The sequence below is a fragment of the Carassius carassius genome, chromosome 1, assembly GCF_963082965.1.
Source record: "Carassius carassius chromosome 1, fCarCar2.1, whole genome shotgun sequence".
Classification (NCBI taxonomy): domain Eukaryota; kingdom Metazoa; phylum Chordata; class Actinopteri; order Cypriniformes; family Cyprinidae; genus Carassius; species Carassius carassius.
The window spans coordinates 34922642-34939420 of NC_081755.1; the positions used below are offsets into that span (position 1 = coordinate 34922642).

Consider the following 16779-nt stretch of genomic DNA (forward strand, 5'->3'; position numbering starts at 1 on the left):
CAATTTCACGGTCCTAGTTTAGTTTGTGGCAGCCATGATGACTTAGCTCATTTACAAGTCTAGAATCTATGTTATTCTTTGTTGATACCAATTGATATGTACAATCTCAATCATTTACAATAAAATACTTCAATTAATTTGCATCACAAAACTGAAGACCTTTCGCTTGTGTAAACATAACACCAAAGCGACCAAAGTTCATTTGATTCTCTCTGCTCACTGTGAATGGGACATGGATGTAAGCAAATGATCCAATTCGTTTTGTGAACTGGTTATGTGTGTAATCATCAGTCCCGTCCAGTTGTGAAAGGGTATTAACAGACCTCACAACTGAAAACAGGCATTCACACTTTTCAGGTAAATCAACAAGCACTCTTACTTGCAGCCAACTTAATATTAAGCTGCGAGAAGAAAAAAAAAGTACTACAAGCATTTACACAAGCCCAAACAAAATCCCCAAAAGATGCCAATCAGGTGCTCTGAATCCTATGATCTCATACAGAAGCACTCAGAGTCTTGTTCTCGTGGTGACTTTATTATGTTTTTTAGCGTTATAAAAAAAGGGCAATAGCATGACAGGCCAGACAGAGGTGCTTGGCAACGGTATGTACAAAGAGGAAGGAGGAGGGCGGGCAGTAACACAGGCCAGGGAATGACAACAGCTCACGACCCCGTCCTGATGACAGCATCTTATCACAATTTTTCCGCCCAACATAAAAAGTCCAAGTATGTTGTCCACACGAGAGGTAGGCCTGGAGCGAGGCCAAGGGCTTCCTTAGGGGACCGGAGTTGGGCCTAAAACCGTTCGATTGGTGATGCAGGGAATCTTTTCAACAGATCAACACAATGGCCCCTGGATTTGCAAGGGAACTGAATCATTCTCATATCAGCTTTGTTCTATGAGAGATCTATGTAAATACATTTCAGATAGGAGTTATAATGCAAGTGAGTTTTTATTTCTTTGAAGATTCCCTGATGGCCTATTAGGCACAGCCAAGATACAAAGAAATGCATTACCAGCAGAAAATAAAAAGTGATCCCATAGTAGTAGTAGTTTGTCCATTGAGGAAGGTGGTAAAAAAATGTCCAACTGAAAGCCAGAGAGGACAAAAGCAGGAGTCAGTCCATTTTTGGGGTGTTAAGACTTTTTTTTTTTTTGACTTGATGTCTGCATCACATCCCCCTCCCCTTCCCTCAGAGTCCCCCACACTGGCCATGCTCTCAGCTGCAGGGTCCACTGCTCAACCTGCACAAAAGACAGAGCTGAGATCAGCCGAGATGAGTCATTTTTCAATGCAACGCCATGACACTATGAGATGTATCAAGATTATGCACAAAGCACAATATGCACTTGCCTATGTCAATTTCTTGGCTTTGTTGTAGAGCGAGTCCACTACTTTGCTCATGTTCTGAATTGTTTCAAGGGCGACTTCATATGTTTTGTCTACTGGAGGTTCATCAAATACAATCAGGACACCTTCTCCTTGGTCAAGGATTCCTAAATGCATAGAGAAACCCACATTATAACTCAGTAAAAACATCTGGAGGGACCACAAATATTTAATTTTATAACATAACATGCATGTTTGACTATGGCCGAGTACAAATAAAGACCATATCATACAGCGCATCCAGTCAAGCCCAGTTATGTGAACTGATTATATCAAGCGGAATGCAAACTGAATGAGTTACAACAGATTTTTAACTCCCAGCATGCTTCGCTTTGGACTGTAAAATAATTTATGTTCAAATTAAATGTTACTAATACGGTTTTGAGTTAATTTTTTTTTTCTTAATATATTCATGTTTTTAATTCAGTAACATTTCATCTATACCAGATATATAAGCACAGTTTATGGTTTCATTTTATATTGAGAAACAAAAGTAATCATTAATTCATCAGTAATTAAATAGTTTTTATAAATAAATAGTAATAAAATCAAGTCACTGGGTTTTACAATATAATTCACAGCATTCGTAGAGAGAATCTTTTTCATTTCTAATGAAATTATAGTCAAATAAATCACAGAATCAAATGAAAATCAGAATCAAATACGTTAATCTGCATTTAAACCCAGAACACTTATCAAGTTAAAGACAAGGACGATTGGCATACCATGGAATTTCTGGTCTAAAATCATCTGTGAAAGTTTCCTTTCAACATCCCCCTGAAGAGACAATGGAAGAGAAAGGATGAGAATTGCTCAAAACAAAACTGCACACATGGCAATAAAGGAACAGTAAGAATTTGCTTGCCATTTAAGAGGTTAAGGCTTGTTACAATTGCAAATTCGAGGGGATAAGTCCTTACCTTGGAGAGTTTTATTAGCTCAGAAATGTGTTCAATCTGTTGGCATTGAAGAACAATTTTAGTGTACAATGTATATGTTTTAAAGCACACATCACCTCACACTGAGGTAAACCATGTCATTACCTGTACTCTGGAGAAGGGCTCAATGACCCTTATGAGGTTTTGTTCCAGCAGATTGTCGTAGAGTTTGGCCAGGTGAGTGCTGATGATGGGATCCTCCCGCAGCTCAGTTTTGTACTCTGTTAAAGCCTGAATGCAGATAAGAGAAAAGGACATAAAAAAAATAAAAATAAAAAAAAACAGCAGGTGGACTGAAAACAAGAAAACATTTTAAGTCTCTGACCCACCTTCTCAAAGTCTGCAAGTGACCTGTTCTTGCTGGCTTGGGCCACACATTTAAGTGCATCTGTCTACAGAAAGAGAGAGACAGGACAAGTTAATCCACAAAAACATCACCTTGTCATGCAGCACACGGGGTCAGGTGCTCTGACTGAGTGCATATTAGAGGGCACTGCAAGATCATATGAAAGTCAAAATGGCTGGATACTATGAAATGTGTGCGGCAGGCTGGGACAGTATTGTAATGTCAGTCTAAGTACCGAGTGGGTTGGCAGGTTCCACCACAGGCTGTGATTTAATCCTCAAGTTTCAAAAGTAAAAAAAAAAATTGAAATGTATTTGAAAAAAAAATTGAATTGAAAAAGCTTAATTTATTTGATTAAAAACAAACAAACAGTAAACCAGTAATATTGTGAAATATTATGTGGCAGTGGAAAACTTCGGCCACCGTACCTTTTAGTTACTTTCGTTTTCACTTGAAATGAATAAGGCGGAGTTTTCAATTAACAGCGGAAGGAAGGAGATGTGACGTACCTGAGAGAGGCGCGTCAAAGTTTGCGTGGAAGGATTATAGTTGCATGTTTCAGAGTTAATGGATTCCAGTGAAGAGAAAAAGTACGGCCGCTTTGAGTATTATTCCCTGTAAATGATGTTTGAGCAGCATGGAGTTTGACTAAACTTAAGCGTGACACTTCCAGACCGTCTATATGGGTGAAATGTCAAACGAAAAGCTGCCCGTTTATCCTCCTGTCCTAGTGTCTGATGATGACGAGCAACCTCAGCTTCCTTCACATTTGCAAACCTGGTCAGTAGCCTGCTTGTACACCACCCCATTTCATACATTACTTCACACATACCCACTCACGTTAAATTCCTATCTGTGCATTCTGTATGGTTTTTATTTTATTTTCATGATTATGCAAATGTTAATTTTGCTCTTTAAGACTGTTGTTTGATTATTGTTATTGTTTCTTAAATCTGAACTAGTTTTATTTCATGTTTTGTTTTCCTCCCTCTCTCTATCTATGGCCATTATATGAATGAACTTGGACATGATAGAATGACGCGGTTTTCTACACGGCAAGCTAAGTTCACGTGTGAAGTGAAATGCTGTGAACTTTGTTTATTTTTTTTTTTTATGATCTTTTGTCATGATGATTTTGTTTTTCTTTTTTTTTCTTTCATGGACTTATGGAATAAATTTCTCTTATGAAATGTTCCTTTATTATAATATTATTATTATTATTGTAACAGGTGGTTTCTTAGTTTTTGCTATCCTGGGTTAATTTATAATTTGACAGGATTTAAAAATTTAAGCTAGGGCGGCCACCACCGTTACAATTACTACAACTGAAAACTAACTATATATCTATTTGAATATATTATAAAATGTAATGTTTTCCTGTGTTGCACAGCTGCACCATGAGATCGAGCTCAGCTCAGACATCTACCTGTCTGCCAGCATATCTGAGGGCAAGCTTTCCACTGGTCAGGGCCTGTACATCCTCTGGCCTGTAAAGACAAAGAAGTACAGGTTTAACACGTTAAAAGTGTTTAATGAAGAAAGTAAAAAAAAAAGTGAGAGACACTAGAAAACCCCAGGACTCACGAGTTGAGCATGATCTTGCAGAGGAGCATGTACTTGAGTGCCGTGATGGCACGGGGACTGTCAATAGAGTCATAGCCTTCAAAAGCCTCATAAAAGTATGAATACGCTGTCTTCCAGTCCTTCTCCTCAGCAGCGTGAATAATGCCTGCAAAGGAAAAAGGAAAAAGAAAAAAGAAAAAAGAGAGGACGTGAAGCACTCAGTACAATAACTATGTATAGGTAATTCGAAATTCCCACATTGACAAATCAGGTAAATCCTTATAGTATGCATGATCTGTTTCCCCTCCATTTGCTCAGCTTAAGTAATGCACACTATATGCAACTATTAATTAAACATTTGCAGGAAGATGGCTTAGTACCGATAATGCAGGATGAAGTATGGCTACTAATACTGTAATGGTGCGTCCCCACTGATACAGAGCAAGCGTTTTCAATTCTTTCCTATGGGAGTTGAATTCACACTTGCACAGTAAATTGTATGATTTACAGTGCACCGGTGAAAGCATTGAGAGCATCAAAAAGGTTGGAAAATGCTTGATTTTATGCAAGTATCAAGCTGGTATGTTGGGTGGCAGCAAAGCTGTCAGAAGCAGTTAGTGACATTTGTCATGGGTTTTTAAATATGCAGTCTGTGCTGGAGTTAGTGTGTAAATTATTTACATATTGGACATTTTGCCTTTGTTAAACATGTTAACTATTGTACTTTGGATGCTTTCATAGAGAAACTGACACTGTAAAGTTGCAACTTTCCAACTGTAATTAAGTGCATATGTGATGAATAATCTGACTGCATGTTTAAGAAGAGTGATTAAACAAATGCTCCTGACACACCAAAGTGGAGGTGAAATAGGTTTTTGAGAGGCATGAAGCAGAGTTCTGCCACTGTATTGGACATTCACCGTTATTGCAGTAAGCATTTGAGACTGTGTGTGAGATAATGCATGTGAATGTCTCACTGTTACAATAGAAACAAATATGTTCTGACTGGCTGCCACTGTATCATGCTGCTAGGCTTGGGCGGTAATATAGTATACCGCGGGATCTAAAAATAGCAACGGTATCAGTTTCAATACCGTCAATAAAAAAACTAAAAACAATGCACTTATATAGGAGACAAGGATTAAATATTAAATAGAATTTTTTTAATGCCTAAAAATGCGTATGCCTGATTGTCATCGCGTGACAATGAGACGAGGAGAAAGAGAGAGTGGGGGAAAGATGGCGAGTTGCGCACCGAGTGACCTGGTCTCGCAAAAAGAACACAACTTTTGCAGTTTGCCAGTATTTTGGGTTTCGACCGAACAAGAAGGTAAAGGCAGTAAATACGGACGAGGCTATTTGCAAATTGTGCCCTAACGAAAAAAGATGACTCTGGGAATATGCTGCAAAAAAATAAATAAATAAATAAAAAAGCCGATGCAATGGCAGGTCCTGTCGGCATCGGCAACGTAGAGGACCGAGTCGGAGCTGAAATAACAGCCTACTGTTTGGAGCCAGTTCCTCAAGGAGACAAGGACCCACTTCATTCATGGAAAAATGCTGCCTGGGGTTTTCCCCTTATGTCGCGAGTGGCACGAAAGTACCTGTGTGTCTGTGCCACAAGCACACCATCGGAGCAGGTTTTCAGCACCGCAGGTAAAGTTGACGGTCCACAACGTGGCCTAGCGAAAAATCTTGACTAGATTGTATGCCACTTGCCATTCGTTCCTATTGGCACTGTGTTTATTTTTTATTTATTTAATGGATTCAGGTATTTTTATTTGGTTTTCATTAAAAACTATTCTGGAAAGAAGACTGGAAAGAAGAAGTTTTTATTCAGAACTATTGCTTTTCAATAATTTGTATAATATATATATATGGATGTTTATTTTAATTCAACTTTGGTTGATTGTTGTGGGTCTATTTGCTCTTTTTTTAGAAGCTGCTCTTTGTTATTCAAAGTTGTTCGTGCGGTGTGATTTTTAGGGATGGGCGTTTTCCGCAAATATCACATTCAAATAATTTTGAGCTCACAAAAAACGAATATTCGATTATTTAAATTAAGTTTAATGAGACAGACGTTATTTTTCAGCAACATTTATTGGTTTCTGTCATTTTTGAACAAGCTTACACACAATAAGCTTGAACACATCGTGTTTTGTAGCTGAAAACCTTTAACAATGCGTGCAAACAAACAAAAGTACAGACTAAAAGCAAAAATAAATAAATAAATTAATTAATTAACAAAGACAAAACAAAGAAGCCTGCAGCAATTAGGCTATTGTACAGAATGTAGCTTACACTTAACTTTGAAACTTTTTTCTATTGTTGTACATGTTCTTGTTAAGAAACACGGGCTTGTAAACATGATCGGGGGAAAGTCGGCTCCTTAGTCTGTTAACAATAAGGCCGGCCGCGGAGAAAACGCGCTCTGACGGCACAGACGTTGGCGGGACTCACAAATAACGGTGTGCTAAGCGAATAAGTTTTGTGAAGTGCTTCGTGTTTTCGTTTCACCACTGAATGGGATCCTCATCTGGTGGAATACATGGCTCCAGCAAGAACTGTTCCCACTCGTCTCGGCTGGACTCTCTGTAATCATCGCTGAAGAACTGGTTCAGTCTTTTCTGAAGAGTGGGCATTGCATCCTCTTCATCGTTGGTGGCGGCGGCTGCATCCGCACCACTCGCATCAAGGAAAACGTTCTGATAATGTTCAAAAAAGTTTTTTTCTATTATTTCTCTCATGTTTTCATCGAGAAACCTGAGATGTTTGTTCCGAGGGTCTAGGGCGGACGCGAGAAGAGGAGTTTTCACTGCATTCTCCAAGTTAGCGGTATTTATTCGTTGCTTGAGAGATGCCGCAACAATGTTCTTGAATGCGGTCACTTTCTGTGATTATCCACGGCATATTTGAAGTACTGTAGAAGACCGCAGTTCTTATTCATTCATTAATTATTTTTTGCTTGCATACATCTTCAAATATGCCGTGGAGAATCACAGAAAGTGACCGAATTAGGTTTTATTGTGGACTTTTTTTTTTTTTTTTTTTAATGGCAAGCAAAAATATGTCGAAATTCGAATATCATTTTTATTTATCGAATAATTAGAGCAGAACGAATATTCGAACGTTCGACTATCCGTGCACACCCCTAGTGATTTTATTGATTTGTGTGTGCGTCTCTGCGCAAAAACTGTTCTGTATGTTTATGTAAATTTAATTCTGATTGACTATTGCTATTTGTTGCTAATAAAAGTTGTTAATATTGCTGTGCATGTAATTTTGTTATCGTTTCAGTATTAGTGTTTGATATTCAGTTTCTGAATGGTTTAGGCACAAGCCAACAGTTTGGAGATGCTGTCTCAGCCTTACGTCATCATTTTTTAATTATTCACGGTAATACCGTATACCGAAGTAAAATAGGAAGGAGGTTTGACGGTATCAAAATTTGGATACCGCCCAAGCCTACATGCTGCACAGCAATTTTTGCTTCCAGTGTGGAGAGACTAATTAGGTGTCATGCCTAGTTAGGGTTTGGTGTGATACTGAGTTCTTCTGTGGAAACGTACCTGACTGCATGTCTAGAGCAGCCTGCAGCTTTGGAGGGCAGTAGATGGCATTTGCTGTGGTCCTGGCAGAGGTGAGAGCTGCTCTGGCCTTGGGCAAGTTGCTCAGTGCATGATATGTCTTGCTTTCCAGCAGCTGGAGCTCCACCAGCAGAGCTTTATCATCCATCTTCTTCAGCTCTTGCAGAAGCTGAGAGCCTGATTGACGAGGAAGAAGAGGACAGCAGTTACAGACCACAAATACATCGGTCGAGCTTAAGAACATGAATGCAACGACAAAAAGGGAAGGTATTGTCAGGGACTCACCAAGCTGTAGAGCCTCTTGGTAACGTTTTGTGTCAAAGTATAAAGAGACCAGACGGGCCTAAAGGATAGGAAATTGGCAGTGATAAGAATTATTTTTTTTTTCTTTAAACTCAAATCCTTTTTGTTTTTAGTAGTACTGACAACAAAGCAATAAAAAGAGTCCAATGTTTGCAAGCACTATCCAAAATGGCACTGATGTGTGTGTGTGTGTTTTTTTCTTTTCTTTTTTTTTTTTATAATTCTACTTAAAGTCTGATTTGGACAGCGCCTTAGCCAGACTGGATTTTAACTCAATTCGTAACATGTCTACTATAGGTCAAAATTACACTGTCAGTAATTTTATGTATTATATATATATATATATATATATATATATATATATATATATATATATATATATATATATATATATATAAGTTTTGAGAATTACATAAATATTGGAAATTGGAAAAGTTGCTGCTTAAGTTTTTATAATAGCAATTTGCATATACTCCAGAATGTTATGAAGAGTGATCAGATGAATTGCATAGTCCTTCTTTGCCATGAAAATTAACTTAATCCCAAAAAAACCTTTCCACTGCATTTCATTGCTGTCATTAAAGGACCTGCTGAGATCATTTCAGTAATCGTCTTGTTAACTCAGGTGAAAATGTTGACGAGCACAAGGCTGGAGATCATTATGTCAGGCTGATTGGGTTAGAATGGCAGACTTGACATGTTAAAAGGAGGGTGATGCTTGAAATCATTGTTCTTCCATGGTTTCCAGGCAAGGATATTGTGGCTACTAAGATTGCACCTAAATCAACAATTTATAGGATCATCAAGAACTTCAAGGAAAGAGGTTCAATTCTTGTAAAGAAGGCTTCAGGGCGTCCAAGAAAGTCCAGCAAGCCCCAGGATCGTCTCCTAAAGAGGATTCAGCTGCGGGATCAGAGTGCCACCAGTGCAGAGCTTGCTCAGGAATGGCAGCAGGTCGGTGTGAGCACATCTGCACGCACAGTGAGGCCAAGACTTTTGGAAGATGGCCTGGTGTCAAGAAGGGCAGCAAAGAAGCCACTTCTCTCCAAAAAAAACATCAGGGACAGTTGATCTTCTGCAGAAAGTATAGTGAATGGACTGCTGAGGACTGGGGCAAAGTCATATTCTCCGATGAAGCCCCTTTCCGATTGTTTGGGGCATCTGGAAAAAGGCTTGTCCAGAGAAGAAAAGGTGAGCGCTACCATCAGTCCTGTGTCATGCCAACAGTAAAGCATCCTGACACCATTCATGTGTGGGGTTGCTTCTCATCCAAGGGAGTGGGCTCACTCACAATTATGCCCAAAAACACAGCCATGAATAAAGAATGGTACCAAAACACCCTCCAACAGCAACTTCTTCCAACAATCCAACAACAGTTTGGTGAAGAACAATGCATTTTCCAGCACGATGGAGCACCGTGCCATACGGCAAAAGTGATAACTAAGTGGCTCGGGGATCAGAATGATGAAATTTTGGGTCCATGGCCTGGAAACTCCCCAGATCTTAATCCCATTGAGAACTTGTGGTCAATCCTCAAGAGGCGGGTGGACAAACAAAAACCCACTAATTCTGACAAACTCCAAGAAGTGATTATGAAAGAATGGGTCGCTATCAGTCAGGATTTGGCCCAGAAGTTGATTGAGAGCATGCCCAGTCGAATTGCAGAGGTCCTGAAAAAGAAGGGCCAACACTGCAAATACTGACTCTTTGCATAAATGTCATGTAATTGTCGATAAAAGCCTTTGAAACGTATGAAGTGCTTGTAATTATATTTCAGTTCATCACAGAAACAACTGAAACAAAGATCTAAAAGCAGTTTAGCAGCAAACTTTTTGAAAACTAATATTTATGTAATTCTCAAAACTTTTGGCCACGACTGTGTGTGTGTACGTGTATGTATGTGTGTGTGTGTGTGTGTGTGTGTGTATATATATATATATATATATATATATATATATATATATATATATATATATATATATATATAAAATAAAGAAATTAATACTTATTCAACAGGGATGCCTTAAAAAAAAATCTGAAGTGACAGTAAAGACATTTATAATGTACAAAAGATTTCTATGTTCAATAAATGCTGTTCTAAACCTTCTAATCATCAAATAATCCCGTTTTATACATTGATAACATGACATCATATTATAATGATTCCTGGAGGATCATGTGACACCAAAGACTGGAGTAATGATGCTGAAAATTCAGCTTGGTCAAATATACAAGTATTTAAACAGAAAACAGTTATTTTAAATTCCAATAATATTTCACAATATTAGTGCTTTTACTGTGCTTGATCAAATAAATACAGCCTTTACAACTTAAAAGAGTTAAGTTCTTTTAAAAAACTTTTGAACAGTAGTGTACACATCACAAAAAATGCACAATACTGTCTGCGTTTCTGTTTGAAGACACTCTTATTCTCTCAAGCCTTCCTCATAGAGCGAACTAGTGACAGTCATGTCAAGATCACATGACCAGTCATATACTAGTCACTTTACCTTGGTGCAAACATCATGACCACATTGTCCAAACTCACCATAAAATAAAAAATTAAAGAGTGCACCTTCTGAAAAAAAAAAACTACATACAGCAAAAGTAATGGTGATGTTTTCTGAAGCCTCTGATTTACAAAACTAAGTGTGCTCACCTCAAGGGCCTGTCGTAAAAAGGTCCTCTTCTCTGATTTGGCCCATTCGATGCACTCCAAACATAACTCCACCTCCTGACCAGTAGCCGCCTCCATGTCCAAGAACAGATCGAGCAGAGAGCGCACCAACCGTGCTGCCTTTGCCTTGCTGATGGAGTTCAGGAATGGTCGGACATACTTCAACAAGCCTCCCAATTCTGCAAAATACCAATATATGCAAAACAGACACTAACCTTGAGAAACATGACAGCTGACAGAGCAGTGCCCTTCAAAAACTTCAGATCTATTAATGTGTGTGTACACTGCCTGGGCCATGACCCACAAGTTAAAGATGATTACCAGCAGCTTGTCCAGTCTTGGCCAGCAGTCCGCCCAGCTCCAGGATACTCTGCTCTTTGACACGAACAGCCTCTTCGTCATCGTCTTGGATGTCTCGTTTGACTGTGAATGGATATAAAGCAGATAATTTTATTCAATTAAGCACAACACTATATTTTAAATCTTGTGCATCATGATCCTCAACTAAATTAATGCAAGACTTGTGAGCTTTCAATAACAGAAGGGGAACATGGACACCTTAAGACAGAGTAGTTACACTTTTGTGTGTGTATATATATATATATATATATATATATATATATATATATATATATGTGTGTGTGTGTGTGTGCTCCAAGTTGCTCCAAGATTAAATCAATTAAATCTTAAATTGTTCCAAGATTAATTAAATCTTTATTAAAGCTGATAAAGGAATGCCTGAAAAGTCTCTAAATTAATGTAATTACTTGATGTAAGTTTAGTTTAATTTAGATTATAAATTGTTTTGCTTATAAAATAATATTTGTCTTTTTGAAATATTTATTTTTACTTCTGTATATACTACTTGGACTTATTGTAACAAAGATTGCCTATTTGCTATACGAAGAGGCTTAAAAAAAGGTTAAAACGCTTGAAAAATTATATTCTGCAGCAGATAAATAAAATGAAACGGCGTGGGATGCTATCAATTTACCCGTGACAAACTAACACATATCAAACTTTATGCCAAACTAAACTTAATGACTCTCACATATTATATCATAAAGAGAGAGATATTTGACCACTGACTGTAGATGTTAAGAACTTGTCAGTCGTGTTTTAATGACTCATCTGCCACAATGTAGTTGAAATGCCATTTCACAGACTTTCTTGACATCAGTTCTCTTTCAATTATGATAATTCATACCTAAAAGTTGTAATAAGCAAACAGAATGAAACTAACTTTAGCTACAGAAGCTAATTCAGTTGTCGTGCAAAGTTGTGGTAACGTCAGTTCCTTCAAATGTAATTTAGATAACGCCACTCATGTCTCCAATTGTACATAATTCACCAGACTTAGGACTCCGATCACCTGAACACAAACTTTACCCCTCGTTTTTCCTAATACATTCAGATGATCACTTCATGAGGATTTGCGTTCATTGAGAACTGAAGCTGGCTGATTGGCTAATACTGGTGGCAGTTCACTGAATATGATATTTTCTTCCACTACAGACTACAAACAATAAAACTACTTCGAGGACAGAGTCTGAAAGAGCGCAGCAGCTCGTTAATGAAGTGAACAGTTAGTAGGAGTACATTGTATTTGTCCAGCTCTAGTCTTTCTCGCGGCTGTCACAGTGAGTCAGCAGCATGAAACCGGCTAACACATTTAGCTGCTACTCTACAAACCACACGAGGAACGTGATCCGCATGGTAAAAGCACAGTTTCTTCAGCTAAAAGAACACAAGCGGTTCAGAAGTGAGCGGGACAGAAGGCGCTTACCTATGGCATGGAGAATGTCAATGGACGCGTTCCGGTCCGTGCTGAGCAACGACTGTGCTCTCTGAAACTCTACCGCCGCAGCCGCCATCTTACCTATTCACCAATTGCCTGATTCACATTACAATCATAACTGCACACGCCACCGGAAGCGCCGCCGAGGCACGCTGGGAGATTGAGTTCACAGAGGCAGGGGGCTGCATGACTCACGCCAGGAGGCTGGGTTTGGATTTATCTGATCAGAAATACAGTTTTTGTCACCATCTTGACCCATTTTAAAAAATCACTTCTTTACATAGTGCGCGCAATGGCAATCTATGTAGGCTAAGCTAAACTGTGGATCATTTCCAACTGCTTTTCAAATATTTTCAAGACATTTATCCATTTACAGTGGTGGCCAAAATTGGTAGAACACTTGGCATATTTAGGAGGTTTCAGCTGTTTTTGTTGAATTGGCCATTACAATAGGCCTGCTACCCATGACACCAACTGTTGCTGGACCTGCAACGGGAGGGATCTGCTGGAACATTAATGATTGACTGACCCCTCAAAGTCCGGACCTCACCCTCATCGAGGAAATTTGGAAAATAAACTGGACAGATCTTTGTACATTCAAAGGAAAGCCTTGAGTTTCAGAAGGCATTAGTGTTGAAGTTAAATAGGAAATATATTGACACTATGCCAGAGAGATGTGCTGCTGTAATTGCTGCAAAAGGTTGACAAACCAAATATTAAAGTTGAAAGTGGATAAAAACAGTATGACTCACTTCATCTGATATTTGATGTGCTCAGAGCATACTTCATGAACATTATGAAATGATGATTAATATTTTCAGATCTGTCAGTTGGCCACAACCACTGTATAGCATATTCTTTGCTTTTCTCACTCAGACACAGCCACCACTAAAATTCTTCAAACTCAAGTTTAATTCCTTATACCATATCGAAATCCCCCCAAAATTAAATACACTCAAAACAATTAGATGTAGAACCTGGGCTGTTAGTTTTTAGTCAACTTAAGAATAATTTTGTAGGCTACTGTAATGTAAGCATAGACCATTGCTGTAACATTGTGTTATGAAAGAATTACTTGATTTGAAACATAGTATGAAATGTTTTGGTCGTTTTAGGGCATTTTGAATGTGAAATGTACTGCTGTGCCAAGCAAAAAAGTATGTGAAAACAGTTTTGGAAAACTGAAGTACTGAAAATGTGTCCTAGTGATTTTTTTTTTTTAATTAATTTATTTTATTATTATTTTTTTTACTTATCATGTAAATTGACTTGAATTGAAATTAAATTGAATGCTGTAAATAATATAATTTCGGAGAATTTACTTGCATCATGCCAAAATCGATCAATAGATGAGGATGGGATAAGCTTAAAAACATTAACATAAGGGTGTAAAACACCCGGATCGTCATTTAAGAAAACTATTGCTTATTATTAAAAAGTGAGAGCAGGATGACTGGATAAGCATGAGAGATGGAAAGAGTGTGTGGATGGGTGTGAGTGAGAGATCAGAGGGGGATGGGGTTGCCCATTCATGTCACTGCGCCACTACAAAGCCCTGTCGACTTTCCACACTCTCTGGGTCTTGATTAAAGACTGTAATCTGTCAACAGCTTTCCCGTCATCCAAAAACAGGGCGTCTTAACTAGTTAAAAGTCCACCTTTCATGTTCAAGCTCAGGAAGCGCTCTAACAGATGCTGGTGCTGTGGACAGCGCACACATGAAGCATGGACAGAGAACCAGAGGGAGCCCAGACACCCATCTGAGATTCAGCATCTCCACGAGACGGCACCAAGGCCGCCCTCTCTCTCGAAAAATAGCGGCTAATGTACAAGATTCATTGACTTAATTTAAGGATTAGTCCGGCACGGACCTTTAATTTTACGCATTTCGTGTTATTCATGGCGTGCTATTCTTCCGCCTGCGCAGTTCAACAAGATCACAGACGAGCAGATTTGAAACAGACCCGAGATTGATTGTGATGAACGAGAAACAACAAAATTTCCCCGTAACGAGGGTTTATGTGGGAAGACGTGGCGGGCATCTGGGAAGTAACCTTAGCAACTGGAGAATCCTGAACCCCGCTTAGTTTACGTAGAAGCATCATTTCATCTCTGACGTTCCATTTTCAGAACCTTGGACAACGACGAGCACGTTCCACAGTGCGACACGCCGGGGGGAAAAAAGAGGATAATCGACGAATATTTCTATATTTACATATTCTATTTGTTTTATATCTACATTTATCACTGCGAGGAAGACGTTTTGATAAGTAAGTAACCAACAGTTTATGTATATAACCAATTTATGCTGTTTTTTTCTTAATCAAATGATATTAATTTCTAAAACGCTTTTGAAGGGTTCGCTCTAAAATCAACTATTATACTCAATTATACCGTGCACACGAGTCCGTCGTCATAAAGATGCTATCTTGATTTACGACTGCTCGTTTTGTCTGAAGCGTGATGTTCTCATTTCCTCGTGCTGACCCACTAAACATTTAAAGACCTCGATAAATCATGAGTTCCAAAACGTGCTAAAGCTTAAATGTAATAATTTGTGGGTCAGCTAACAATTTCCAATTTGCATCCAGAGGAATTTTTCTTACAAATGGATATGAATTGGGAATGAATGTGTTTACATTCTCACCTTCCATTTTGAGGGTAAGATGGATGCTTTCGCATATTCTGCTGAATCTCCCGGTGAATCCCATACCAGCAGTACAGTTCAGTAAAAAATAGAAATCTACTTGAATATATATATATATATATATATATATATATATATATATATATATATATATATATATATATATATATATATATATATATATTTTACATTAGTTTTTTTAGACATACTATACAATATATATAATTCATGTATGTTTTGCACATGTGTGTGAATGAAATGTTTAAGTGGTGATGGTGGTTTCATCAAAATCATAGCTTATTTAACAGTATTGTGTCTCTAAACATTCATATTTATTTCCTTTATGGGCAGATTCTGTATCTAAAGACCCCGTAATAATCAAGGCGACATGGGAACTGTACTGTCAGTCTCCCCGAGCTACCGAAAGGCAGGCCTGTTTGATGAAGTACCACCGCCTCTTGCACATTATACAGCTGTGCAGAACAGTAAAAACGCCAAGGACAAGAGCTTGAAGCGTCACTCGCTCATCAATGTCCTGCCATGGAAGCGTATTGTGGCAGTTTCAGCCAAGAGAAAAGGTTCTAAGAAGCTGGCCTCTGGGGACAGTCAAGATGAAGAGAGCGTGGGCACCCTCAACAGCCAAAATCTAAAGAAGACCCAGTCCTGTGCCAACCTGTCTGGCTTCACCCAGGAGCCGGCCGTGAGCTCCATTTCCACATCCAAAACCACCGCAAATGTTGCCTCCACTGGGAAGAGGACCTCAATCACTGGAACGGTGGGCAAAGCAACCACTGCAGGCACACCCAAGAGAGTGATCGTGCAGGCTTCCACCAGCGAGCTCCTGAGGAGCCTGGGTGAGTTCCTGTGCCGACGCTGCTACCGACTGAAGCGCCTCTCCCCAGCCGACCCCGTTTTGTGGCTACGCAGCGTGGACCGCTCCCTTCTGCTGCAGGGCTGGCAGGACCAGGGCTTCATCACCCCGGCTAACGTGGTCTTCCTCTACATGCTCTGCCGTGAGGTCATTTCGGGCGAGGTGTCCAGTGAGCGTGAGCTACAGGCCGAGCTGCTCACTTGCCTCTACCTGTCCTACTCCTACATGGGAAATGAGATCTCATACCCGCTCAAGCCCTTCCTGGTGGAGACGGATAAGGATGCCTTCTGGAATCGCAGTCTGGCGATCATCAATCGCATGAGTAGCAAAATGCTCCAACTTAACTCTGACCCGCACTACTTCACTCAGGTTTTCGCTGACCTGAAAAACGAAAGTCAAAAAGAGGAGGAGAGTCGGCTGCTTATTGGCCTGGATCGATAAGTAAGGCGCTTGTGCATGCACAATTTATTTTATTTTTTTACAAAAACACTTTAGTGTCATTAGTATTTAAAAGCTCCTGAGCATAGTTTTGAAGCTTATTTGTAGCAATGAAGGAGACTAGAGTAGCCATTTTAAGGAATAGTTCACCTACACATACAAATTTGGACATTTTTACTCATACTCAGGCCACCCAAGATGAGATGAGTTTGCTACCCTT

The 16779-nt window shown here is 39.1% G+C and overlaps 2 protein-coding genes across 3 annotated transcripts; one reads left to right on the forward strand and one right to left on the reverse strand.

Moving 5' to 3' along the window:
* Nucleotides 1-514: 514 nt before the first annotated feature.
* Nucleotides 515-12735, reverse strand: LOC132147708 (26S proteasome non-ATPase regulatory subunit 11A). Of its 2 annotated transcripts, none has more exons than XM_059557100.1 (13): nt 12592-12735; nt 11127-11228; nt 10788-10984; nt 8111-8168; nt 7808-8002; nt 4260-4404; nt 4102-4162; nt 2659-2721; nt 2435-2560; nt 2312-2347; nt 2117-2168; nt 1356-1498; nt 515-1246 (listed from the first exon to the last, which is right to left on the reverse strand). In XM_059557100.1, the coding sequence occupies exons 1-12, from the start codon at nt 12677-12679 to the stop codon at nt 1356-1358; spliced, it is 1266 nt and encodes a 421-aa protein (XP_059413083.1). In that variant the 5' UTR covers nt 12680-12735; the 3' UTR covers nt 515-1246. The 2 variants fall into 2 exon arrangements, with proteins under 2 accessions (XP_059413083.1, XP_059413084.1); XM_059557101.1 differs by having other exon boundaries at nt 515-1263.
* Nucleotides 12736-14169: 1434 nt separating this feature from the next.
* Nucleotides 14170-16578, forward strand: LOC132147734 (cyclin-dependent kinase 5 activator 1-like). The gene is made up of 2 exons (XM_059557102.1): nt 14170-14873; nt 15602-16578. The coding sequence occupies exon 2, from the start codon at nt 15639-15641 to the stop codon at nt 16560-16562; it is 924 nt and encodes a 307-aa protein (XP_059413085.1). The 5' UTR covers nt 14170-14873; nt 15602-15638; the 3' UTR covers nt 16563-16578.
* The last annotated feature ends 201 nt before the right edge of the window (nt 16579-16779 follow it).